At 40.1% G+C, this 26,043-nt stretch overlaps 2 protein-coding genes and 1 long non-coding RNA gene across 10 annotated transcripts in view; 2 read left to right on the top strand and 1 right to left on the bottom strand.

Annotated features, from left to right (window-relative positions):
• Positions 1-4,883, bottom strand: part of LOC142068802 (uncharacterized) — a 32,000-nt gene extending 27,117 nt beyond the window's left edge. For 2 of the 3 annotated variants that reach the window (XR_012664684.1, XR_012664683.1), the window contains exon 1: positions 4,793-4,879. This is a non-coding gene — a long non-coding RNA (uncharacterized LOC142068802). Of the gene's footprint in view, positions 1-4,792 lie in introns of all 3 variants that reach the window. The other variant, XR_012664685.1, reaches the window with a different exon arrangement.
• Positions 1-6,685, top strand: part of SS18L1 (SS18L1 subunit of BAF chromatin remodeling complex) — a 34,659-nt gene extending 27,974 nt beyond the window's left edge. For both annotated transcript variants that reach the window (XM_075118722.1, XM_075118723.1), the window contains exons 10-11: positions 3,915-4,042; positions 4,327-6,685. In XM_075118722.1, the coding sequence (XP_074974823.1) occupies positions 3,915-4,042; positions 4,327-4,353 (155 nt within the window). In that variant the 3' untranslated portion in view covers positions 4,354-6,685. The remainder of the gene's footprint in view (positions 1-3,914; positions 4,043-4,326) is intronic.
• A 1,461-nt stretch (positions 6,686-8,146) lies between these two features.
• Positions 8,147-24,976, top strand: MTG2 (mitochondrial ribosome associated GTPase 2). 5 transcript variants are annotated; one of them, XM_075118717.1, is made up of 7 exons: positions 8,147-8,250; positions 9,051-9,263; positions 12,445-12,592; positions 19,970-20,085; positions 21,472-21,690; positions 23,541-23,679; positions 24,086-24,976. In XM_075118717.1, the coding sequence occupies exons 2-7, from the start codon at positions 9,057-9,059 to the stop codon at positions 24,478-24,480; spliced, it is 1,224 nt and encodes a 407-aa protein (XP_074974818.1). In that variant the 5' UTR covers positions 8,147-8,250; positions 9,051-9,056; the 3' UTR covers positions 24,481-24,976. The 5 variants fall into 5 exon arrangements, with proteins under 5 accessions (XP_074974818.1, XP_074974820.1, XP_074974822.1 ...); XM_075118719.1 differs by having other exon boundaries at positions 8,162-8,234; XM_075118721.1 differs by lacking the exon at positions 8,147-8,250 and adding an exon at positions 8,641-8,659.
• The last annotated feature ends 1,067 nt before the right edge of the window (positions 24,977-26,043 follow it).

Here is a 26,043-nt window from a genome sequence, read left to right as displayed (position 1 = left end):
GTCTATCCTTCTATCTAGCAATAAAACCTAGATTTATGATCACTATATTAAAATATTTTAATTTGGCTGTGCAATATTGGTAAACATTTTTGACCACCAAAACCGGACAAATATTATAGGTTTAAATTATAGGCCCAAAATTTGGTTAACAATGTTAAAAACTGGTGGGGAACAACCTTCTAAATATTTTCCCCCAAAATATCCACCAGTACCTCAGAAAAAATTTTAAAAGAACTCCATTTGCAGTTTAAACACAGAATCTACAGACATAAATTTTAAAAAAATTCAGTATTCACATGCAGTTGTCACCAGACTTGCATGTATTACTAAAGTATCTGCATATCCATCAGACCAGTTAAGTGTGTAGCTGGTCATTTGTGCTCACAATAGCATTCACAGGTTGGGCATGAAGTTGCTTGTGCATTTTCTGAAAATAAAGACTACGATATTTCGGGCTTTTCTGACGCAGAGGCTGGCAGTGTTACAGAAACTAATCTTATTCCCAAACTGATGCAGGTATACATTTAAAAAAAAAAAAAGGTAGAATTATGTTGACTTTTGCATCATCAAAAACAATAATAATACCCAGCATTTAAATCAGTATTTAGTCTTCATACTACTCCTGTCAGGGTAAATATCACTAATTTACAGATGGGGAAACAGTTTAAGTGACTTGCCCATAATGATGAATGGAGTCAGTGTCAGGACCAGGATCGGACACATGCTTACATCACTAGACAATGCATGTCTTCAACAAAAAAATGGAGAATGCAGCGTCCTTCAAATGGGAAGGACAACCAAAACTGACAGGAAAAAGTCAGTATTATTACAGTATTAAAACCAATGAAGTAAATAAAAAAAAATATAACGTTTTTAGCCTCTCTTTTAAATAATGAAATTATCTACAGTAGAACCTCAGAGTTACTAACACCTCGGGAATGGAGGTGTTCGTAACTCTAAACAAAATGTTATGGTTGTTCTTTCAAAAATTCTTACAACTGAACATTGATTCAATAGACTGAAATTTTACTATGCAGAAGAAAAATGCTGCTTTCTCTTTATTTTTTAGTATTTTGCTTTTAACACAGTACTGTATTTGCGCCTTTTTTTTTTGGTCTCTGCTGCTGCCTGATTGCATACTCCAGTTCCAGTGAGGTGTGTGGTTGACTGGTCAGTTTGTAACTCTGGTGTTCATAACTCTGAGGTTCTACTGTAATGGATTAATGAAGATAATGTGTAGGGATCCAACTCAAAATAAATATTTGCACTACCGTCAATTTTTCCATTGGGGAAATTTCAAAAAGCTATATAACTGCTACTGAATTCAGCCTTTAGATCTCTGGAAGGTAGATATTGTCATTAATTTAAAGCTATTGAAACCAACTCACAGAGTGAGTTACCCTAGGAAGTCAGTGGCAGAGCAGGAATAAAATCTAAATCTCCTGTCTCAGTGCTGTTAACTACAAGACCTCCCCTGGGTAAATCAAACTTTGGTCATAGGTTTCACTATCTTAATCACAGAACCATAGAAATGTAAGGCTGGAAGGGACCTTGAGAAGTCATCAAGTCCAGCCCCTTTGCACTGAGGATGGACCAAGTAATCCTAGACCATCCTAACAGGTGTTTGTTCTTATTCCACAACCTCCCTTGGCAGCCTATTTCAGAGCTTAACTACCCTTATAGTTCGTAAGGTTTCCCTAATATCTAACCTTAATCTCCCTTGCTACAGATTAAGCCCATTATTTCTTGTCCTACCTCCACTGGACATGGAGAACAATTGATCACTGTCCCCTTTATAGCACCCTTTGAAGACTTATCAGGTCCCTCCTCGGTCTTCTTTTCTCAAGACTAAACATGTCTAGTTAGGTTTTTTTAACCTTTCCTCATAGGTTCTGTAAACCTTTTAGCATTTTTGTATCTGTCCTCTGGACTCTCTCCAGTTTCTCCACATATTTCCAAAAGTGTGGTGTCCTGAATTGGACGTACTGCTCCAGCTGAGGCCTCACCAGTGCCAAGTAAAGCAGGACAGTTACCTCCTGTGTCTTACATATAATACTCTTGTTGACACACCCCAAAATATTAACCTTTTTCTCAATTGCATAATATTGTTGATTCATAATCAGTTTGTGATCCACTATAACCCCAAGATCATTTTCAGTAGTACTACTATCTAGCTAGTTATTCCCCACTGTGTAGTTGTGCAATTGATTTTTCCTTCCTCAGTGTAGTACTTTGCACTTAACCATTATTGAATATAATCTTGTTGATTACAGACCAATTCTCTAATTTGTCAAGATCCTTTTGATTCTAATCCTGTCCTCTAAAGTGCTTGCTACACCTCCCCTGTTGGTGTCATCTGCAAATTTTATCAGCATACACTCCCTCCATTATCCAAGTCATTAATGAAAATATTAAATAGAACTGGACCCAGGACTGACCCCATGGTATCCCACTAGATACGTCCTCTCAGTTTGACAACAAACCATTGATAACTATTCTCTGAGTAGTCTTTCAACAGTTGTGTACTCACCTTAGAGAAATTTCATCTAGACAACATTTCCCTAGTTTGCTTATGAGAATGTCATGTGGGACTGGGGTAAAAGTAAAATGGAGCTCTTACTGGGGCCTTGGGCAGAAGGGGCAGGGCTGGGGTCAGCATCTCCCAGCAAGCCCGTATGCTTGGTCCGTGCTGCCTGGGGCTCCAGCGGTGATTTAAACCCATCTGCGCTGCTGCCTCACTGCCCCTTTTGCACCCCCCTACTGGCAGCCCTACTGGGTCGTTGCTGCCCCTTTTGCGCCCCCCAGTTGGCGGCCCTGCCAATAGGGACCTGGCAGGGCCGCTGATGGGAGGCACAAAAGGGGCAGCGATGTCAAAGTGCTAACTGCGGCAGCGTTTTAAGCAGGGTCCTTAAAGAGCTGCATGGCAGTGCTTTAAAGTCAGCGGTACGGGCCAGTACTGGCGGCTACTTTTTACTGGTACACAGTACCGGCCTGTACCGCCTTACTTTCACCCCTGTGTGGGACTGAGTTTACAGCCTTTTTAAATCAAGATATATCACATCTATTGTTTCCATCCACTAGGCTAGTAACCTTCTCAAAAAAAAGAAATTATGTTGGTTTGGCATGATTTGTTCTTGATAAATCCATGCTGCCTATTCCTTCTAACTCTATGATTCTCTAAGTGCTTACAAACTGATTGTTTAATAATTTGTTCCAGTATCTTTCCAGGTATCAAAGTTAGGCTGACTGCTCTATAACTCCCTGGGTCTTCTTTGCTCCCATTTTTAAAGATAGGTAGTATGTTTGCTCTTTGCCAGCCCTCTGGGAGGTCATCTGTCTTCCATGAGATCTTGAAGATAATTGTGACAGTTCCGAGATTGCTTCAACTAGTTCCTTAAATATCCTGGGATGAATTTCATCAGGCCCTACTTATTTGAATACATTAAACTTATCTAAATATTCTTTAACCTGTGCTTTCTCTATTTTGACTTGCATTCCTTCCATCTTGTCGTTAACATTAATTGTGTTGAGTATCTGATCACCATTAATCAATCTTTTTAGTGGAGCAAGCAAAATAGGTATTAAACACCTCAGCCTTCTTGATGTGATCAGTTATTATCTCTCCTTCCCTGCTAAGTAGAGGGCCTGAACTTTCCTTCCTTCCTCTTTCTCTTGCTTCTAATGTATTTAAAGAACCTCTTCTTATTGCCTTTTATGTCCCTTTTAAGGCATGACTCATTTTGTGCCTTAGCCTTTCTGATTTTGTTCCTACCTTCTTGTCCTACTCTTTTGTACTGAGAAATTCATCTATGTTTCTACTTTTTGTAGGATTCCTTTTTGATTTTCAGGTAATTAAAGAGCTTCTGACAGAGCCATGCTGGCCTCTTACTGTTCTTCCTATCTTTCCTTTGCAGGTCCTGCACAAGGAGCCTCTTCACAGTATTCCAGCTACCAACAGGGACAGGGGCAGCAGTATGGAAGTTACAGAGCTTCTCAGACAGGACCATCTGCCCAACAACAGAGGCCTTATGGCTATGAGCAGGTAAATTATTTTAGCGTCTGCCATAAAGGGTCTGGATTAGCCTTTTTTTCAGGATGTCCTGCCTTGGAAGAACTCAGCTTTTTCTTGCACACAGAAAAAGCTATGAGGTTGAAGACCCAGATCCATTGTCATAGTAGGGAATCCAATGTGAGTGTATTGACAATGCATTATTGGGCCCATCCAATTTTGTAAACCAAAAGACAGTAATCTGATTCAGCCCCCTGAGTGCATGACACAGAAATGATATTATCTTCTAATGTGTCGTATTTTGTAATTTTTAACAGGGTCAATATGGAAACTACCAGCAATAAAGTGAGAAGCTCCTGTATCTGATTCATTTCAATAGTATATCCATCTTTTGAACTGGATGTACTGGCAGTTTTGATTAATTGTAATATGTTGGTTACCCCTTAGCACAAAGCAGCGTCTCTATGTGAACAGTGTTCATTTCATGCTGGATATGAAGCAGTGCACTACTGGTAACAAGACAATGCTTTAATGGTTTGATATATTTGGTGCTGTGTATAGTATGTATGTTGATACAATGCAGAGGTTTTTTTCCCCATTCTTGATGTTTCTAAATAGCTTAGGGGTCATTTGATCAGAGTTTTGATGTGCCCAGATCTGGGAAACAGCTAGGATATTCTGCAATCCAGCTAAATACAAAGATCACTCAGTCACATCTCTGCCCATGCAGTTATTTTAATGTAGGTTATGAACCTATGTTTAACTGGATACTTTGCAGTTTACCTGTTGTATATGCCAGCCTCTGAAATCCATGGCTCTCAATTGTATTACTTTACAGCATGGAGACGGGTGCGTTCTTTATGTTGAATCAATTTCCACACTATAAGACAAAAATAAAAACAACTGAAGTAATATTTCATTTGCTGAGGACATTATGCTCAGCCAATTTATATAGCTGATTACCCATGTCTTCTAATGTAATATCTGCACAATTCCACATTTTTTTAGTAAAAGGTGTAGAGAGATGATCAAAACCTGTTTTCAAGGAAATATGAATATCCAGAAGCACCTTTTTTAGATCCATGAAAGTATGGTATAAGTATGGTATATGCCATGGTGAAAGAAATAAAAGAGAACTCTGGGAATGAATCTGTAAGTCTACTAGAAATCAGTATTGCTTCATATCATGTTTAGCTGACAAACGTGATCACATTCCAGTCTTAAATATGCTACTCCAAATTTTATCACAACTTATAAATATTCAGGCCAAATTTCCCAGGTTGCTGGTTGTTTGCTCTTTAATTTCTGGTTCTTCTATTGCCCTACCCTAGTTCAGATTTTCTAGCAAGCATTCTAACCGTAAATAAAATCAGGTTATCAAATTGACTTTTTCTGCAGTTATTCATCGCTTTTGCTTTTCTGTAGTAGCTTGATAGAAGTAATTTAGAATTGGTGTAAAAAATCCATCTTTGTTTCAAAGGAAAAATCAGTAATTCAGCTTTAACTGTGAACATTCATTATGCATATGGAAAGGTGATTGTTAATGGGATTCAACCATTAAAGGAAAACCTATAGAGGGAGAATGAGAAATATAGGGACAGTGGTACTTAAAAGCCAAAATGAACAATAAAAGTAAAAAGTAGTTTATATTCAGTTTTACATTTTTTTTAATGGGATTTTTACTGCTGAATAAAATATGTCTAAATTGTCTATGACTAAAGGGTTAAAATGGCTAAAATTTATTTAATATACATTTTATTAAAAAGTGAAATAATACCTTACGGTTAACTGGAACTTCAGAGTATGGAGTTAAATATACCCTCTATGAGTTTTCTCCTTTTGAGGTTTTTATTGGATTATATTTTGAGTTGTGGAATTTTTATATTCTGAAAACTAACACCACCCAGAAAATTTAGATATCATGATTCAGGTTTGGATTTGTTTTTCCTGAAAAGGAAAATCTTAATACTTGATAGCTAAATGGTTTATTATTAAATGTTGTTCAAGCTCTGCCCTTGCAGCATTAACACTTCTAATTGCTGATCAGTGAAATGGAGTTAGCATTTTTATTCATTCTTCATTTCTCTTTTCCTTCCTGCTGGTGTTTTCATACAACTGAGTACTTATAAATATCAAATAGGGCACAGAAAAGAAGTTTGAGGGGTTTTTCTAATCTATGTTAATGTTACAGGTAGCCAGGAGAATGCAATATTGTTCCTTGCCAGCTTGAAAATATGCCTTTTATGTGGTTTTTGAAAGTGCTAATATAATCCTTTTGAGAGAATATGGACAACATTTAAAAAAAATTAAACAGCAACATTACTTCTATCTGAAATGTCTTACATTAAGAATTTCTTGAATGTTGTGTATATACTGTATTTGAAAGAGCACTTTGGAAATAGTTTGTACATTTATTTCCTAATTTATACATGATTTTTGGTGTTAATATTTCTAATTGTTAATAACGAAATGTTTATTTAATGTGTTGTCCATTTTTATGTATTAATGTGGAAACAAAAAGTGATGCCAGCATTTTGACTTTTTTCATTAATTGTATCATTTTCTGTAATACAGAATGCTTGAAACTGGTTTAGTTAAAATGAACTGATTGAGAAGCCTATTGATGGTACTTTTCCTATGATGCAAAGACTTTTTTAAAAGGACCAGTGTAATAACTATGGGAGATTCAGTTTTTATTGCAGACTTTTTGGAAACAATGCCTCATCACACTCCCTCCCCGATAATCTGTCGTACTTCAGGTAAAGCTCACTGCATGTGAAAACACCTACTACAGTTTTCAGATGTTCTAAATCAGCGGTTCTCAAACTTTTGTACTGGTGACCCCATTCACATAGCAAGCCTCTGAGTGCGACCCCCTCCCCATCAATTAAAAACACTTTATATATAACACCATTATAAATGTTGGCGGCAAAGCAGGTTTGGGGCAGAGGCTGACAGCTCGCAACCCCCGATGTAATAACCTCATGACCCCTTGCAGGGTCCCAACTCCCAGTTTGAGAACCCCAGTTCTAAATCTTGTTCAATCTGCAAAGATCAAGCATTATACTTTTATGCTGAACCGATCTCTGGAGGATAGACTGTAACTTTATGTTGCAGATTAGTCCCCTGCTTTCATGGATGTCACAGGTAAAAGTCCCACTGATATTAATGGGAGCAGGCTCAGGCCCAAAAGATGGAGACGAAAGCTCTGATATTGCAAAGATTTATGCTTAACTTTATGCACTGCAAGTACATCTAGTGACTTCAATGGCAGTCCTTCCAAGGGGTAGGTCTGCACAGCACCAAAAGGTTAATTCTCACCCCTAGGTAGACAAATGTGCTAGCTCTACTCTAGATAGCAGGGTGGCCATGGCAGCTGCTAAGGCTAGTGTCCAAATACGTACCGGGAGGCAGGCAAGATTGGATCCAGGTGGCTAGTTCCAGCCACCCTAGCCCCACAGCTGTTTTTAGGTACACTACCTTATGGGGAGCTAGCATGCATCTGATGTGGTGGGAAGCATTGTCCCAGCTGCTGTGTCGCCAGGCCCCAGGAGCGAAGTTAAGCCTGTCTTGGCCAGGCCAGGCCTGGGCTCTATTTCAAGAGCCGTGATAACGGAACACATGAGGAAACACTGACGATTTCAGGGCCCCCAGACAAAGCCCTAGGTCGTTTCTAAAGCAGGAGCAGCCTCTGACCAGTAGGGATTTTGTAGCGCGCAGGGGCATCTCCACCCAGAGACCATGCCAGCCAGCTGCTCTAGCAACAGGGGTTCTCTCTTCTTGTGTCTGGGTCCCAGCCACCTGAGCCTGTACACGCTGCGTCCCCCCCACACCCCATCCCCATGGCCGGGGCCAGAGCTCGAGCTCCGTGGGCAAGGCAGGGATTGAGTGACTCGAGGCCATCTCATGAGCTAGTTCTTCGCCCAGCCCCAGGCTCCTGCGTGCCTGTAGCCTCGCTGGCGGGGGAGGGGGCGCTCAGCCGGCTGAAAGCCAGGAGGAGAGGAGATAGCGCGGCTCGAACCCAAATAGAGCCGTTAGACTGGGCCCACATTTGACCGCAATGCTTTTCCCGCGCTTTTCATACCTACCGGAGAGGAAGGGGAGAGAACTGCGCGTGCGCCCATCTGACGGGCGAGGACGTAATTTGGGTGAGGTCGTGACCTCTGCGTCCAAGTGAACGTGGTACGAGTAGGTGGGTCCGCCACAGGAAAGTTCCTCGCGGTTGGTGGGTGCTATGCAAGGTTCGGATTTGGGGAAGAGGGGCTGGAGCAGGGGCTGGCTGTGAGGCGGCGCGGGGGGGGGGGGGCGCGCGCAGGGGCTGGCTGTGAGGCGGCGCGGGGGGGGGGGGCGCGCGCAGGGGCTGGCTGTGAGGCGGCGCGGGGGGGGGGAGCGCGCGCAGGGGCTGGCTGTGAGGCGGCGCGGGGGGGGGGGCGCGCGCAGGGGCTGGCTGTGAGGCGGCGCGGGGGGGGGGGAGCGCGCGCAGGGGCTGGCTGTGAGGCGGCGCGGGGGGGGGCGCGCGCAGGGGCTGGCTGTGAGGCGGCGCGGGGGGGGCGCGCGCAGGGGCTGGCTGTGAGGCGGCGCGGGGGGGGGGGGCGCGCGCAGGGGCTGGCTGTGAGGCGGCGCGGGGGGGGGCGCGCGCAGGGGCTGGCTGTGAGGCGAGGCGAGGCGGCGCGGCGGGGGGGGGGGCACAGGGGCTCTCTGCTGCTGAGTAAATAGAGGTTCTGTATATTATATATAGTCCATGCTTCTGAACAGCCTTGCAGTAATGAATGCATGTGCACAGGCATTAGTGAGGGGAAATCAGTTTGGGGAGGTATATGTGCTTGGTGTCTTACTCTCAGAAGGCTATTACAGCGATTGAGTAAGAACATATTGGTGAAATATTGGTCAATCCCTGGACCTTGGGTTTCTAATCCATTATGTGTTTCATGATGTAAACTGATTTTTTGTTCTCTTGATTTGCATGTGAAATTTGTTTCTAGAGCCACAAAGGTGAATTTTTGTTAGTGGTTTTCCTTTGTCTATAATTTTCATTTTCTAGGTGGATATGCTGGGATCTAAAATCTTGTCATCAAGAACATGGACTTTGTTGGACGGCTTACGGCAATGGAGACCTGTATATTCACCGCATATACAGACTTGCTTATTGCAGCAGCATGTTAATTGCTGGCAGAGGATTCTTTCCACAAGCTGTGCAAAGTGTGCAAAAAAACAACAGCTGAAACAAAAAAGAGCAATATCAGAAAAGAAGCTGGTAAGTCTAAACTAAAATTCAGATAGGCTAACCTACGATTTGTTCAAAGAACTTGTTGTATGCTAAAAGAACACACCAGTCCTAGAGATGAGTGTTTTGTGTATATTCCCCACTTACCATTGTCATTCTAAGGAAATATTTTTATGAAATATAATTAATTTTGGATAGTGGGAAAAAATAGTTGTAAATAAGTGTTTCATGTAATAAAAATCTCAGTTCACAGTGAACGTTATTCATGTTTACTTCAATGGTAGTAGTAACTATAGGAGTTGCTTTTCTGTAGAGCAGTGGTTCTCAATCAGGGGTACATGTAGAGGTCTTCCAGGGGGTACATCAGCTCATCTAGATATTTGCCTAGTTTTACAACAGGCTACATAAAAAGCACTAGTGAAGTCAGTACAAACTAAAATTTCATACAGACAATGACTTGTTTATGCTATATATTCTATACACTGAAATGTAAGTCCAGTATTTATATTCCAGTTGATTTATTTTATAATTATATGGTGAAAATGAGAACCTAAGCAATTTTTCAGTAATAGTGTGCTCTGACACTTGTATTTTTATGTCTGATTTTGTAAGCAAGTAGTTTTTAAATTAGGTAAAACTTGGGGCTACTCAAGACAGATCAGACTCCTGAAAGGGGTACAGTAGTCTGGAAAGGTTGAGAACCACTGCTGTAGAGGTTTTAATGATCATAATTCTCTTTTGGGTTGGAAAAATGACATAGAACAAAACATGTTTGTTTTTTAGACAGTTGCTATTCTAAAGTTCAAGTAGTGTTTTGCTTGTTTTTTTGTTTTTTTTTTTTAAAGAACTTATGCAACTCACAAATTGCCTAGATTTAATGGCTGGTTAATCATAGGCTTTCTCTTTTTTGTTTCGGCGCTTCCTTTTGGTTCTATATTTCAGCTGCGGGGAAATGAATTCATTTTTTATAATAAGCAATAAATGAATCTAGTTAATTTAAAACAGCAGTTTGCAATTTTGCCGTTTGGTGGTGCTAACTACACTTGAAAAAAGAGGCTTTTTAGCAACGGTCACATTTTTATGATAGAACCTCAACGTTACAAAAACCTTGACAATGGAGATTGTTCGTAACTCTGAACAAAACATTTTGTTTGTTCTTTCAAAAGTTTACAACTGAACACTGACTTAATAGAGCTTTGAAACTTTATTGTGCAGAAGAAAAATGCTGCTTTTAATTATCTTAATTTAAATGAAACAAGCACAGAAATAGTTTCCTTGTTAATCTTTTTTTAAACTTCCCTTTATTTTTATTTGTTTGCTTTATTTATTTATTTTTGTGTCTGCTGCTGCCTGATAGCATACTTCTAGTTCCAAATGAGGTATGTGGTTGATCTATCGGTTCATAAATGTGGTGTTCGTAATGCTGAGGTTTTGCTGTACTAGTGATTGTGCAAAAGCAATTTTGGTTATTCAATAATTGGATTTTTCTCAGGTGCTTGGGTGTCACTTTACTAGTAACAGAATTTTTCACCGCTCAAGTTATTCTTATATTTAAAAAAAATCCATTCTCCACCTAGTTGTAAAGTCCCTTAGCATGTTTTGTATTACCATTTGTAAGTAAATTTTTCTCTACATCTTGACACACAAGAAAATACCTATGTACATGCCAATACTTTTATAGCACTTTTCACCTGAGGATCCCAGAAAATTTTCCAAAGGTCAATGGATAAGTATTGTTATCTTTATTGTGCATAGAGAAGATAAAATGACTTGCCCACTGTAATGCAGTAAATCAGTGGGAGAACGGGCCAGAATCTAGGACTCTTCACACTTTCTCCTGCTTTTACCATTGGACCACTGCCTATGGGAAATATTTAGTGTTCCCCATTCTGCCCCATTTCCAAGAAAGACCTTTCCGTAAATTTTTGTGTTGGAACATCGGATTGTTCTGTCTTATTAAATGAAGATTGAAGTTTGCATGAAGAATGGCATAATTGGAGTAGGGAGTAGTGAACTGATACCAGAAAATAACCCTCCCCTTCACCCGTCATGCAAACTTTAGCTCATGTATAAGGACCAAACCTACTCCTATCTCAAATGTTTGAATGCCTCATTCCTTCCATTTTGTACTCCTGAGTAGAACAAAAGTGCTAGGTGCTACTATTTGTATTACAGTAGTACACAGAGCTTCCAAATCAGGATTGCGCTAGGTACTGTGCAATCATGTAAGAAAGATGCAGTCCCTGCCCAGAGGCTCTCTTTAGAGAGTCTCTTCTGTAACTTTCCAGCCCAGGTTTTGTAGGCTTGAGGTTCAAATATTTCAGATAAGCAGCAAGGAGTTCAGCTTCTTATTATTGCAGAAGTCTAATGCCTAATATTGAGGTTCAGTCTCCATTAGTTTGGAGTGAATGATAGCTTGTGCCAGAGAACAGTTCCATCTTTACAATATTATTACAGCTTGCTATTTTTATATCTTAATGCTGCTGAGACCCACATATCTTCCTTGTATCATCCATAGTTCACTGCATTTTTTTTTTTGGACACTAGGCACAAAATGCCTTCAGTTTTTCCCACTCTGTTGGAAAAGTTCTTACAAATTCCAGGATCTCAGATCAGATGCTGGAAACTCTCTGAATTTAGTCAGCATGGAGCATACAGACTTTTAAATATGCTTAGACTGGCCTTTTTAAAATTTTCCATGTACTGCCAACTACCTAGGTCACTGAGTTTCCTTGCTTCTTTCAGTAGAAGAAGAGTTCTGTGTAAGCTTCAGAGCTTGTCTCTTTCATCATCAGAAGTTGGTCCAGGTATTACCTCGCCCATTTTTTCTTTTTTTCAGTAGATGTTCATTATCATTAGAATAGTTTCCTAATATACATAATTAGGGAGGACGATCTTTCAGCATCTTCTTTCTGGAATTTTTTGCCAGTGGAAACTCAAAGATGTATGTTAGATGTTTTTGTTTTAAGGGTCTCTTAACATGTGTGATCCTGTGTACGTTCTTCAAGATAATTGCTAGGTTAATGGGCTTTCTTTGGTTGATGTCCGAACTGTAGCTATGCTATAGATTTTGATTTTCAAATGGAAATTGAAATTCCTGACGTTTAAAGGTAGCTATGTTTTGTAGAAGCCTTCAGCTTGTTGAGACAGAGGTCTGATAATGTTTCACTAAACTGTAGAGAAATCATAAGAAACTATCTCTCCATTGCAGACCCGATATTTTGTAGATCATCGAAGAGTGTGTGTGATTGGAGGCCACGGAGGACCGGGTATTAACTCTTTTCACAGTGAGCCTAGAAAAGAGTTTGGAGGTCCTGATGGTGGAAACGGAGGAGATGGGGGCCATGTTATTTTGAAAGGTAAAAGTTGCATATCCTTTTTGTCTTGTACACCATAGATTAAGGGACGGCATGGTAAATATTGTCCCTTTGTTTAAAGGTATTTTTGATGTCTTTCCACAAACTGAGTTTGAGTGATAGAATTGATAAATTTCAGGTTTCAGAGGAACAGCCATGTTAGTCTGTATTCGCAAAAAGAAAAGTAGTACTTGTGGCACCTTAGAGACTAACCAATTTATTTGAGCATGAGCTTTCGTGAGCTACAGCTCACTTCATCAGATGTATACCGTGGAAACTGCAGCAGACTTTATATATACACAGAGAATATGAAACAATACCTCCTCCCACCCCACTGTCCTGCTGGTAATAGCTTATCTAAAGTGATCATCAGGTGGGCCATTTCCAGCACAAATCCAGGTTTTCTCACCCTCCACCCCCCCACACAAATTCACTCTCCTGCTGGTGCTAGCCCATCCAAAGTGACAACTCTTTACATAATCAAGTCGGGCTATTTCCTGCACCAGAGTTGCTGTTGTCATCATGAATAGGTCGGAATATGAACAAGAGGCTGCTCAGCAGCTCTCCAACACGAGTTTCTACAAGCCATTACCATATGATCCCACTGAGAGTTACCAAAAGCAACTACAGCATTTGCTCAAGAAACGTCCTGAAAAAGCACAAGATCAAATCCGCACACACACACCCTTGGAACCCCGACCTGGGATATTCTATCTACTACCCAAGATCCATAAACCTGGAAATCCTGGGCGCCCCATCATCTCAGGCATTGGCACCTTGACAGCAGGATTGTCTGGCTATGTAGACTCCCTCCTCAGGCCCTACGCTACCAGCACTCCCAGCTACCTTCGAGACACCACTGACTTCCTGAGGAAACTTCAATCCATCGGTGATCTTCCTGATAACACCATCCTGGCTACTATGGATGTAGAAGCCCTCTACACCAACATTCCACACAAAGATGGACTACAAGCCGTCAAGAACACTATCCCCGATAATGTCACGGCTAACCTGGTGGCTGAACTTTGTGACTTTGTCCTTACCCATAACTATTTCACATTTGGGGACAATGTATACCTTCAGATCAGCGGCACTGCTATGGGTACCCGCATGGCCCCACAGTATGCCAACATTTTTATGGCTGATTTAGAACAACGCTTCCTCAGCTCTCGTCCCCTAAAGCCCCTACTCTACTTGCGCTATATTGATGACATCTTCATCATCTGGACCCATGGAAAAGAAGCCCTTGAGGAATTCCACCATGATTTCAACAGTTTCCATCCCACCACCAACCTCAGCCTGGTCCAGTCCACACAAGAGATCCACTTCCTGGACACTACAGTGCTAATAAACAATGGCCACATAAACACCACCCTATACCGGAAACCTACTGACCGCTATTCCTACCTGCATGCCTCCAGCTTTCACCCTGACCACACCACACGATCCATCGTCTACAGCCAAGCTCTGCAATACAACCGCATTTGCTCCAACCCCTCAGACAGAGACAAACACCTACAAGATCTCTGTCACGCTTTCTTACAACTACAATACCCACCTGCAGAAGTAAAGAAACAGATTGATAGAGCCAGAAGAGTTCCCAGAAGTTACCTACTACAGGACAGGCCTAACAAAGAAAATAACAGAACGCCACTAGCGGTCACCTTCAGCCCCCAACTAAAACCCCTCCAACGCATTATTAAGGATCTACAACCTATCCTAAAGGATGACCCAACACTCTCACAAGTCTTGGGAGACAGGCCAGTCCTTGCCTACAGACAGCCCTGCAACCTGAAGCAAATACTCACCAACAACCACATACCACACAACAGAACCACTAACCCAGGAACTTATCCTTGCAACAAAGCCCGTTGCCAATTGTGCCCACATATCTATTCAGGGGACACCATCACAGGGCCTAATAACATCAGCCACACTATCAGAGGCTCGTTCACCTGCACATCCACCAATGTGAGATATGCCATCATGTGCCAGCAATGCCCCTCTGCCATGTACATTGGTCAAACTGGACAGTCTCTACGTAAAAGAATAAATGGACACAAATCAGATGTCAAGAATTATAACATTCATAAACCAGTCGGAGAACACTTCAATCTCTCTGGTCACGCAATCACAGACATGAAGGTCGCTATCTTAAAACAAAAAAACTTCAAATCCAGACTCCAGCGAGAAACTGCTGAATTGGAATTCATTTGCAAATTGGATACTATTAATTTAGGCTTAAATAGAGACTGGGAGTGGCTAAGTCATTATGCAAGGTAGCCTGTTTCTTCTTGTTTTTTCCTACCCCACCCCCCCGCCCCCAGATGTTCTGGTTTAACTTGGATTTAAACTCGGAGAGTGGTCAGTTTAGATGAGCTATTACCAGCAGGAGAGTGAGTTTGTGTGTGTATGGGGGTGGGGGGGATGTGAGAAAACCTGGATCTGTGCAGGAAATAGCCCGACTTGATTATGTAAAGAGTTGTCACTTTGGATGGGCTATCACCAGCAGGAGAGTGAATTTGTGGGGGGGGGTGGAGGGTGAGAAAACCTGGATTTGTGCTGGAAATGGCCCACCTGATGATCACTTTAGATAAGCTATTACCAGCAGGACAGTGGGGTGGGAGGAGGTATTGTTTCATATTCTCTGTGTATATATAAAGTCTGCTGCAGTTTCCACGGTATACATCTGATGAAGTGAACTGTAGCTCACGAAAGCTCATGCTCAAATAAATTGGTTAGTCTCTAAGGTGCCACAAGTACTCCTTTTCTTTTTGAGAATTGATAAATATATATGACAGGGAAATGTTTTTCTTTTTCTTCACTCCATCTGTTCTTTGCAGTACTTCCAAACAGCCACTGCAAAGGGGATGTGAATGACGCTGATATTCTTACGTAATCTAGCTAGAAAATATTTCAGGTCAAACTGATTTGAAAATCGAATACCTTTTTAATATCTCATAACATATGCCTCGGAAAATACTAAAGTATTCTGTCATCTTCCCACACTGACGCAGATTGCCCCTGAAGCAGGGAGTAAAGCCAACATTTATTCTTTATAGAACTAAACACACACATTCCAGGTGCGCTTCTTTGACCTTGCCTTTAGTAATAAAAATGCATGGCACAGCAAACATAAAAAGCTACAAAAATGTAAGCTAGATAAATACTAAAAAAATCTAAGGTAACTTCTTGGGAGGGAAAAAAAGAACAAATATGACATGCTAGTCATGTGTCTAAATGCACTTCTGGAAGACTCTCAGGTGCTACAATATGAATGAGGGTGGTGTCAGAATCCAAGAAGAATAAAATACACACTTAAAAATGGATATAGTGTATGACCTTTAAAACAGACTTGAAACTACTAATTGGCTTAATATCTGTGGAACGCGCAAAGCAGAGAATTTTCCTAGATTGTTTTAAATCAGTGATTTTAAACTTGTTTTGCATTTGTGCTTTGTAGTTATTTTTCTAAAGAAAGGTTGATTCTCATTGGCTGGTAAACATTAAAAATATTGATTTGTAACTAAATATAGCCTTGACACTAAATTTGGTACTTCTTTTTGCTAACCATCAGTATATACTATATCTATACACATTTATTTAAGCCATTATGTAGTTTAACATACATTTATTAAGATTCATTTTTCACACTTTTTATGATAAAAAATGGAAAATGACATTTCTTATTTACTAAGTGATTCCTTTTTTATTCATGATTTGTGTCAAGTTGCATTTGGATGGAAATGAGAATTCATTTAAAAATGCCCAAAAATAGTATTTGAACATTTGTTTTTGATTAGTTAAATAAAACTACCTGAAATGTGCTGGATACATAAGGAAAAAAGTAAGTTAATCAAAACCGGTTTTGCATTCAAAACTAAGTGATTTATTTAAAAAAGGAAGTATCTGGAATTAGTGAATTGAACTAGTTGTTTTTGGTCACCATGTCTTTCAAGATTTTAGAAGTAGTAGATTGTATCGTCTCACCTCGTTTTTATCCATAGATTGAAAGAGGACAACAAACCTTCCTGCTTAATTTCCAGTCAGTATCTTAACTTTGAATGAAATAGTCATTGAATTTAACTAGCTAAATAAATAACAAGGAAGAAAATATTCTCTTTATATCTGTGGAAGAGGCTGCTGCTGTCAAAACCTGGGTTAGCACTTCAACAAACTCTGATTTCGAGTACTTAGCCAGTAACTCTTACAAGTCCAGTGGTTTGACTTTCTTCAAAACTTTGGTAGCAAACAAACGGCTTGAATATTTTTTTATTTAATTTAAATGATTTTAATAGAGTATAAGATTAGGCCTTAATATCGGTTGTCATAATTTTAAAATAGGTTTATTTTTTTTAAAACGAATTAAATAAAAAATCCAACTTTTTAGTTTAAAAAGAAATAGTCAATCTTTATCCACTTTGAGTTTTCATAACAGAAATGGAGAACAAAGACTGGAGGTTTTGTCAGAGGCTTTTTACTGTGGTTAATGTTTGATGTTTTGGGAAGAATAGGACTCTTGTGTTTTGCTCTGAAATTAAAAGTTATTTCCAAAAGCACTAAATCTGCTCATCAGACATACCTGTTTTTTAAAAAGAAAAGGAGTACTTGTGGCACCTTAGAGACTAACCAGTTTATTTGAGCATAAGTTTTTTAGTTTCATTTGTCTCTTACCTTGTTGTTTGGAGTTACTTGCATCTTTCAAGGGGAGAAGAGACTTCTAACTTTCTGGTTTTGGGTCAGCAATTCTATATGGAATTTGTCTTGGCTTTAGGTAACTTATTTTGAGTTGGTTGGGCCCACTTTTAAAACTGCGAATTAAGTTCAGAATAGTTTAATCAAATTTGGGGAAAAGAGATCCCTTGGGACCAGCAGAAATGTGGAATCATTGTCACAATACCCCAAAAAGTGTCGTCTTACTGACTTTAACAACTAGAGAGGAGTTATACTACTCTCTATTGGGGGGGAAGGTGTGTGTGTGACACTGTCCAGGATGAAGAAGCAGTGGATGCAAAGTTTAGAAGAACAGGCACGATTAAGGCCCAAGAGATCCTGTGTAGATCAGATAGTCTCACTAACAATCATCTTAGAAGAATGAATAGAATGGCAAGCTCTCCCCTTACCAGTTTTGGATTTTTGTCAAAAGGCATTTGATAGCCGGGGGGGGAGACATATATTGCAGAATATTCCTCAGTCCTATGGAATCCCAGCTAAAGTTGTCAACATCATCAAAGCATGGATAGCTATGCAAAATGCTCTGTAAGGTTGAACAGTCAGACAACAGTCTTGTTCATCATGGCATGAAACAGGGCTGCATTTTATCACCTCTCTTGTTTGGCATAGCCATAGACTGGATAAAGAAGAAGTGTATTAGCAACACAAACACTGATATAGCATGGGTAGATGGCAATGTCTAGAAGACTTAGACTTTGCTGATGATATTTCGCTACTGAGCGAAACGCGTGAAAAGTTACAAAGATAGACAACCTGGCAAAAATAGCAGGCCACCAGGGTTCAAAATTAGTTCTACTAAAACTTCATTGAAACCCAGAATCAAATAGTAACATCACATTAGAAGGCAAAAACCATCAAGAAAGTAGAATAGTTCACCTATCTAGGCAGCATCATATTGTCCAGTAGAGTTCACAAGAAGGAAGTGACCTCAAGGACAGGAAAGGCCTCCACAGCAATTACTAACCTCAACAATGTATAGAAATCTAAGCTCTAGAACACCAGAAGAAAACTGAGAATTTTCAATTAAAATGAAATCTCAGTGCTAACATGGCTCCAAAAGCTGAAGATCTTACATTTTCTATCAAACATTAAATGGAAAATTAGACACCTTTAAAAATAAATGCCTATGAAAGATTCTGGGCATTGGTTAGAAAGACTTCATCCCCAGCAAAGAGAGCTGAGAAATCCATAACCAGCTGCTCGTTCCCACCAGTATCAGAAGTGTTTGGATATTTTTGGGGCATGTACTCCAGATGCCAGCACAGACTCTACCATGAAGCTGTCATGTGGATACCAATGAGTTGAGGAAATGAGTGCCCAAGAGACACCTTAAGAAGAATCCTTAGCAGGGAGGGCAGAACAATTGATGTCAGCACCATAAAGCAGAAGGAAGCAGCAACAAATGACAGAGGGAAATGGAAGAAACTAGTTTCCACCATGTGCACCAACGTTGGAACTGGAAGGATGTAGAATAAATCAAATATTAAGTCTTTGAGGTTCCCTTCCTTGTGCTTGTAAAGAATCATTTTTTAAAAGTCTGATATTTAAGCTTCTCAAAAATATTTTTTAGCAATTTTAAAATAAAATTTTTTTAGTGTTTAGTCACATTACAATAGTTCCTTTCATCCTTACACTTATATGGGATCTTGCATTCCAAAGCATCTCAGAGTTTTACATACTACATTGACAACAGTAACTTCATCCATCACAGACATGCCTCCGCTTCTGTTGTGAAATACAACTTTTTTTTAAGAACTCATCAACACTACACAACAACATAAAACAGGCAGTGAGGAATGCCAAATCTCATTGAGGCTGGGCTGTAGGAAGACTACAATGAGAGAGAATGTAATTTTGCAAATTGGAATTTGGCCAACATAAATACTGTACTTTCTAATGACCGCAAGTGATCAGGATCTGATTTGAGTACTGCTCCAAAAGGCAACAATTCTAATTACACATTCTACAGTAGTATCATATTGAGTTACTGATTCATCACTACTGATTAAGAAGGGAGTCACCTCTACCGGATAATAATAGTTAGCACCTATATAGTGTCAGCACTACTTTGGAGAGTGGTTTGGATGTTTCTTGGAAGTTTCACTGTCATCTACAGAGCAAGTCTGATCTAGGATAGCTTGTGAGATTATTATTAGTTGTAGTACAGTGGCACACAGAGACTCCATTATAATGGGTACTGTACAAACAGAATAAGAGACAGTTTGATAAGATCACAGCTTGTGTGGCGTGATTTAAAAAAAAAAGAAGTCCAGACTCTTTGTGAAACATTTAAAAACACAGTGACTTGTCAGAAGGACTTGTCTTTTTATTAGTACTCACATTGCTAACTCAGTAAATAGCAATGGATTGATTACTGTGAAATCATAGATGTTCTTTATTGGTTAAGAAATTTGTTTTGTAGTGGGGTTACTTCCGTTGTTTCTATACTTTATAAACTTAAGCATATAAATAAAACGGTGGAGTTTTACTTTAAGAGAATTGACATCATATACCTCCCCTGGACTCTCACTAGCTTATGGAATGCTTCTGTCTGTGGTATACCGCAAAAGATAAAGGGGTCAAAAGATGATTCTACTGTATTTCTTTTAACATAAGAATGTTTTTAAAGTGTGTTTTGCTTTATAGCTGACCAGCAAATCAAATCACTGGCTTCAGTCCTCCCATTGTATCGAGGCTTTCATGGAGAAAGAGGGAGAAGCAAAAACTGTTATGGAGCCAATGGTGGATACACGTATATTAAAGTAAGATACTGTTGCTGACTACTTTGTAAGTTTTATATGAGAATTCAGGCCTCAGTCCTGCAAAAGCTTACCTGTGTGAGTAACTTTATGCATGTGAGTAGTCCTAGTGGGACTAGTCAAAGTGAGTGTTCATAGCATCTGGGCTAGTTCACACACAGGCATGACCAAACCGCTTTGTTCTCATTGTTCATACCAGAACCTCTTTGAAAGAGCATGGTGCATCTGGCTAAAACAAATAGTGACCAGCCTTTGCTTCTAGAATTCAAATAGGCAGTGCAGTCAAACACACAACTTGTTAAATTAGAGCAGTATTTTTCCCAGGCTAGTTCTGCTACCTGGGACATGTCCATTTTGATGCCTATCACTACTGTGCTTGCCAAGCTCATGACTATATTTTCTATCATTGTTGTTCTTTCCGTTTGTCTGCAGATCCCATGTGAAAACAGGTTTCACACTTTATTGTATGGTTTATTAGCACAAATGAAGGGAGGCTTCCCTCGCTTCTAAGCCTTGTCTTCATTAGAAAGAAAGATGTATTTTTAACAGGTTAGCTAGGGTTTATGTTGACCAACTAATACATTTACATCTACAACTTGCCTTGTCTCCACTAAGACTTTAATACACTAGCTAACACGCACTAAAAAGTACCATTTTTTTGCCTACTGTAGATACAGCCCTAAGCTTTATACCTGTGTTTAGTGTTATCCATAAAGTCAATCTTCAGAGTCTGTTTTGGAACTGTGTCAGCTGTTGGGGTGTGTCTTTATGTATTGATAAATTTGTGGAAATGCCCAAAGTCAGGTAAGCACTTCTCAAGTAGAGAGGAAGACAAGAACCAGACAGATCACACACGTACACCTCTACATGCACACCCGAGCGAGGTGGTAATAGTAATGCATCACGTTGGTTCAGTTTTTTATTAACAAACAAAAACAAATTCCCCGTCTGCTTATGTCTGTTGCTGTTTCCTTATTTTTTAATTCGTTTTAAAATATAAATCATTCTTACTTTGCTTTTTAGCTACCCAATATGATCCATAATCTCCTTATGCCCCCCTGTTGGTATCCTGAATTGGTTCACCATCAGTTTGTGAAACCTGGGACTGGGAACACAAAAAAGCACAAAAAAAAAATAGTATGGTACCATTAAAGTTCTTAATGTCCGACACTGCTGTTTGGGTCGAGAGTGAGAGTGCTTATTTGGCCTCTCCTGCTAGATCTGGCTCTTAATGACTCTTTTCACACTTTCACCCAGCTGGGAGATGGAGGGTTGTGGTGTTGGCTAGACCCTGAAAACATTGCCAGCCGCCGGGAACTGCTGAACAGTACTGTTAAGTATTTGAACTTTCATAGTTTGTTTTTGCTTAGGACTTTCTCTCTTTTCAAGGTTCCTGTGGGCACTGTAGTTAAGGAGGATTGCAAAACTGTGGCTGATCTTGCTCAGCATGGCGAAGAATATGTTGCTGCTTATGGAGGATCTGGAGGGAAGGGTAACCGGTTCTTTCTGTCCAATGAGAATCGAGCACCAATGACAGCCACTCTAGGAGAATCAGGTCAGGAAAGAGTCCTCCATCTGGAGCTCAAGACTATGGCACATGCAGGGCTGGTGAGTATTGCCTCTTTTGTTTTATTAACCTTTGGCATACACTTTCAGGATGTCACTTGGCTAGCTGACGAAAGAATGTTGCTTTGTTATATTTTGTTGTTTTCGCAGCAAGTTTGTGTGGGAGATGAATGACAATGATTACTTAGTAGAGGAGTATCCTGAGTAGCCCTTCTGTCACTTTTTTTGCTACCACTTTATATATAACTTGATGCCATATCTCTTTGGTAAAAGGCTTCATGCTAAATCAACAGGAAACAAGGTTCGGGCTTCAGTAATTGCAATAATAAAACATATTGTCCCATAAATGTCTCTTTAGAATATGTCTTGACATAACAGAGGGCTTGAGTGTATACAGGCAGCAAAGTTATCAGGGATCAAACCCCCAATCTTTGCACTTAAGGGCTTCTGCCACTGAAGGAGAACTTTTGGATGCTGCTTTTAAAGTAATTGGACAAGCTGTTTCTGGGAGACATGATGGCATGCACTGAGACAGCATGTTACACCTAGAAGCCATCAAGGAACACTTATGGCTCTTAAATAACACCCCTTTTTAATAAAAACATAATCATCCTTCAGTCTGTCTTTACTTTGCATTGTTATGGGTATTAAATGTTTAACTTTGTTAGCTTTTTGTATAGGTTTCAGATATGTAAATTTTGTCTTAGCATTTAAGTTTGAATGGTATGCTAATGCTAAGTCAATTTATTGTTTAATCTGATTTCATTTTTAAATCCATGCAATTTTTTGATCTCTCTGGTGGAGCTGTTGAACAAACCCTTATTTTACAACAGTATGTAAAGGGCATGAATCTTACAACATTTGTCTGGCCCATAAGAGCTTTGTAAAGAAAAAGAAATGAACTAGCATGGCTGGTTCAATAAACTTAGCCGTATTTTAGCTTGTGCAGTCTACTCTGGGTCTTAAATTGGCAGCACTAAATCCAGCATTTTGAGTCCTAGCCTATGCCCATAGAAGCCAATGGGAATTTTGCCACTGACTTTAATGGGAGCGTTATCGGGGCTTAAAATTGACACGGTGAAATCATGAGTTTCCAGATCTCTACCATACTTATTATGGCAGTTGTTCAGAATGATTATCCAAAGCAGGCTGGAAAATCTGATTCAGCTTCTTGTGAGTGCTGTTGACACTGCACACACACTTGTCTGTATCAGACAGGATAGCCTATAACTGTTCTAAGGCCATTCCTCCCAGAAAGCGTAGACTTCCTAGGAAAGTGTTTCAAGATGTAGGCTTTAGGAGTCAGGGGGAACTAGCCTCCGAGAGAGACTTCAATAGAAGAATAAAAAGAAAAAAATGTTAGGTTACCCACAGAGCATATTGTGGTTCTGTTACCTTACAGTCCAAATGAGATGATTGGTGATGGTTACTCCTAGTAGTCAGATGTATGATAGATCCACCACCATTCATGGCATGAAAATCCTGTCCATGGAAAAAATGACAAGCCTTCTGTCAGAATCAAGTAGATTTTTATAATGTATGGTCGCCATTTTTTTGGAATTTGAAAATAAATACATAGCTGACAAGTGGTTGACCAACCAGAGATGGGTTTTTTAAAGTAATAAATACAGATTATGAGTAAGACTTGTTCAGGCTTGTATGGAAAGTTCATATATGTTAATGATATAATGAAAAATTAAAAATAGAGAAAAAAGTGCACCCAGATATCTTTAGACATGAGCATGCAAAACTGATGCGTTTGGTACAAACGGCTGTACAGCTCTCTGAGTTATGACAACTACTAAAGAACCATTGATGTATATTTGCAAATGTAAACACTCTTTATTTTGGTTAATCTGGAATTGTGGCCTGGTTAAATATTTGTGTTCCAGGTAGGATTCCCCAATGCTGGGAAATCATCACTTTTGCGAGCAATCTCCAATGCAAAGCCTGCAGTGGCTCCCTACCCATTCACAACCTTAAATCCACATGTAGGCATTGTTCACTACCAAGACTATGAACAAGTGGCAGGTATGTGTTATGAGATTGTTTATATAATAATTACTACTTTTAGTTGTGACATCTGATTGTCTCCCTTTATGTCCCTGCTTGAGACAGTAAAAACTGTAAAAATGACTCTTTAGGAGCTTACTAGTTCTAGGGAACTACAAACCTAATGTAAACATGAAATAGGTTTTAAACCTAGTATTGTTTTTCATGTATGTACTCTTGACCTCAGACTTCTGAGCTGAATTTAGTGTCTCTGGTGAAATAACTTGATTTTTTTAGGGCTGCAGGAGACAGACAAACTCATACAATGCCTTCTTAGAGACTGCATTGAAAGGGAGCTATATAAGTACCTAGACCGACAGACAGACAAATAGAACCCCTTAAGTTAAAAATGTTATGTTCACATTCAATTCTCTCTCATTTATAGTTGCTGATGTTCCTGGTATAATAAGAGGAGCTCATCTAAACAGGGGCCTTGGATTGGCCTTTCTGAGGCACATAGAACACTGCCGCTTTCTCTTATTTGTGGTGGATCTGTCTGTGTCTGATCCATGGATTCAGCTCCAAGACTTAAAATATGAACTGGAGCAGTATGAAGAAGGCTTGTCAAAGAGACCTCATGCTGTCATTGGAAATAAGATTGATCTTCCTCAGTCAAAGGCTAACTTACTACTACTTAAGGAGCGAGTGGAGCAGAGCGTCATCCCACTATCTGCATTGACAGGAGATAATCTGGAGGAATTATTGTTGCACCTAAGAGATTTGTATGATGCCTATGTAAATGCTGAACAATCACGTAGACAAAATCCAGTCAAATGGTAGGAACCAGAGCTCCCATGAACCCTAAGCTGAATGGAGGAGGAAAACAACATTTATTGCAGGATGTTCAACCTGTAGAATTCTTTGCCAGAGGATGTTGTGAAGGCCAAGACTATAACAGGGTTCAAAAAGAACTAGATAAATTCATGGAGGATTGGTCCATCAATGACTATTAGCCAGAATGGGTAGGGTTGGTGTTCCTAGCCTGTGTTTGCCAGAAACTGGGACTGGGAGACAGGGATGGATCACTTGATTACTTGTTCTGTTCATTCCATCTGGGGCACCTGGCATTGGCCACTATTGGAAGACAAGATTCTGGGCTAGATGGACCTTTGGTCTGACCCAGTACAGCTGCTGTTATGTTATTATGATGTATGTGTAGGAGAAGCATGGGGCACAGGACACAACACACTGTAAATTTGTTCTCGATTACTGCACGAAACAAATCGAACTATAAGCATCTCCTATTTTTGCGGCCATTAAATTTTGTTGGAAAAAGCTTGAGACTTGTAGTGGTGATGTGCATAACAAATTGGCCTGTAATCTAAGGAAACTTGCGTACAAATTCTGGTTTACAGTAGGTTATACTAGACATTTTTCGTAAAATACTTAATTAACTTTAGGAAAAACAAATGCACATACACATTTCCATATCATTCTAATTTATTTATGCAGGATTTTTTTTTTGCAGACTCAATAATAAAACTAATGTACAGTTGTCTCTCTTCTTTACTAAACTGAAACAGACTAGAAACATGAATACGTTGCTTTGCACATTCTAATTTTTTTTCTTGTTAAATCTTTTGCTTTTTTTTAGACTTCCTAGTTACCAAGTCTCCTCTGAAAAGTGATATTAAGAAACATACAAATATCACTTTTCACAGCAGACTTATTCAGCCCTGGCAAGCCTGGGGATAAATTAAGCCCTGGATGGGGAGGTGGATATGGAGGCAGCAGGGGACAGGAGCACTGGGGGAGGCAGTGAGGGCCTGGTGTCATGTGCGGGGGCTGACCTTAGGGGCAGAGCCCACCATCGTATGTCTGGGATATGAAGCCTAAAGCCTATGGCTGGAACCTGCCACCCGCCATCCCAGGGCTGGAGCCTGACCCCACCAGCCTTGGGAAGGTGGGGAACTCACTGGCTATCTGTTCCTCCAGCATTTGTGTCTCCAGAGGTGGGCAAGGCCCAACCATTGCTGGCGGCCGTGGGGGAGGGGGCTGCGGCTTTGCTGACCTCCTCTTCCTTCCCTCCCACCCCCCCAAATCACTGCCCAGGAGGTTGTGGCTGCAAGAAAAGTCACTTGTGGCTGCATATGGCCATGGTGCCGCATTTGAGAAACGTTGCTTTAGACACTGTCAAGTCCAAATCTGTCATTTTAAAGCCCCTTATCACTGCTGCTGTGCAAACTAAGTATTCTGATTTTGGCTGATCAGCATTCTAAACGGCCTCATATCAAAACAGAAACTTCCATACTTCCATGCCTCCCTTTCTGTTGCCATTGTATCATACAAATCCATACCACTTAGCAGTGCTTCATCTGCTCCGCAAACTCTTTTTAGGGGCTT

The sequence above is a fragment of the Caretta caretta genome, chromosome 13 (assembly GCF_965140235.1).
Source record: "Caretta caretta isolate rCarCar2 chromosome 13, rCarCar1.hap1, whole genome shotgun sequence".
Lineage (NCBI taxonomy): Eukaryota > Metazoa > Chordata > Testudines > Cheloniidae > Caretta > Caretta caretta.
The sequence above is the reverse complement of the archived record's forward strand: the minus strand, read 5'-3'. Positions and strand labels throughout refer to the sequence as shown.

Bases quoted from the DNA above. Each gene is read 5' to 3' on its own strand.
- MTG2 (XM_075118717.1), top strand. From the start codon at position 9,057: ATGCTGGGATCTAAAATCTTGTCATCAAGAACATGGACTTTGTTGGAC. The intron at 12,593-19,969 runs GTAAAAGTTGCA...TTTGCTTTATAG, and splicing joins GGGCCATGTTATTTTGAAAG to CTGACCAGCAAATCAAATCA. The intron at 20,086-21,471 runs GTAAGATACTGT...TCTCTTTTCAAG, and splicing joins GTGGATACACGTATATTAAA to GTTCCTGTGGGCACTGTAGT.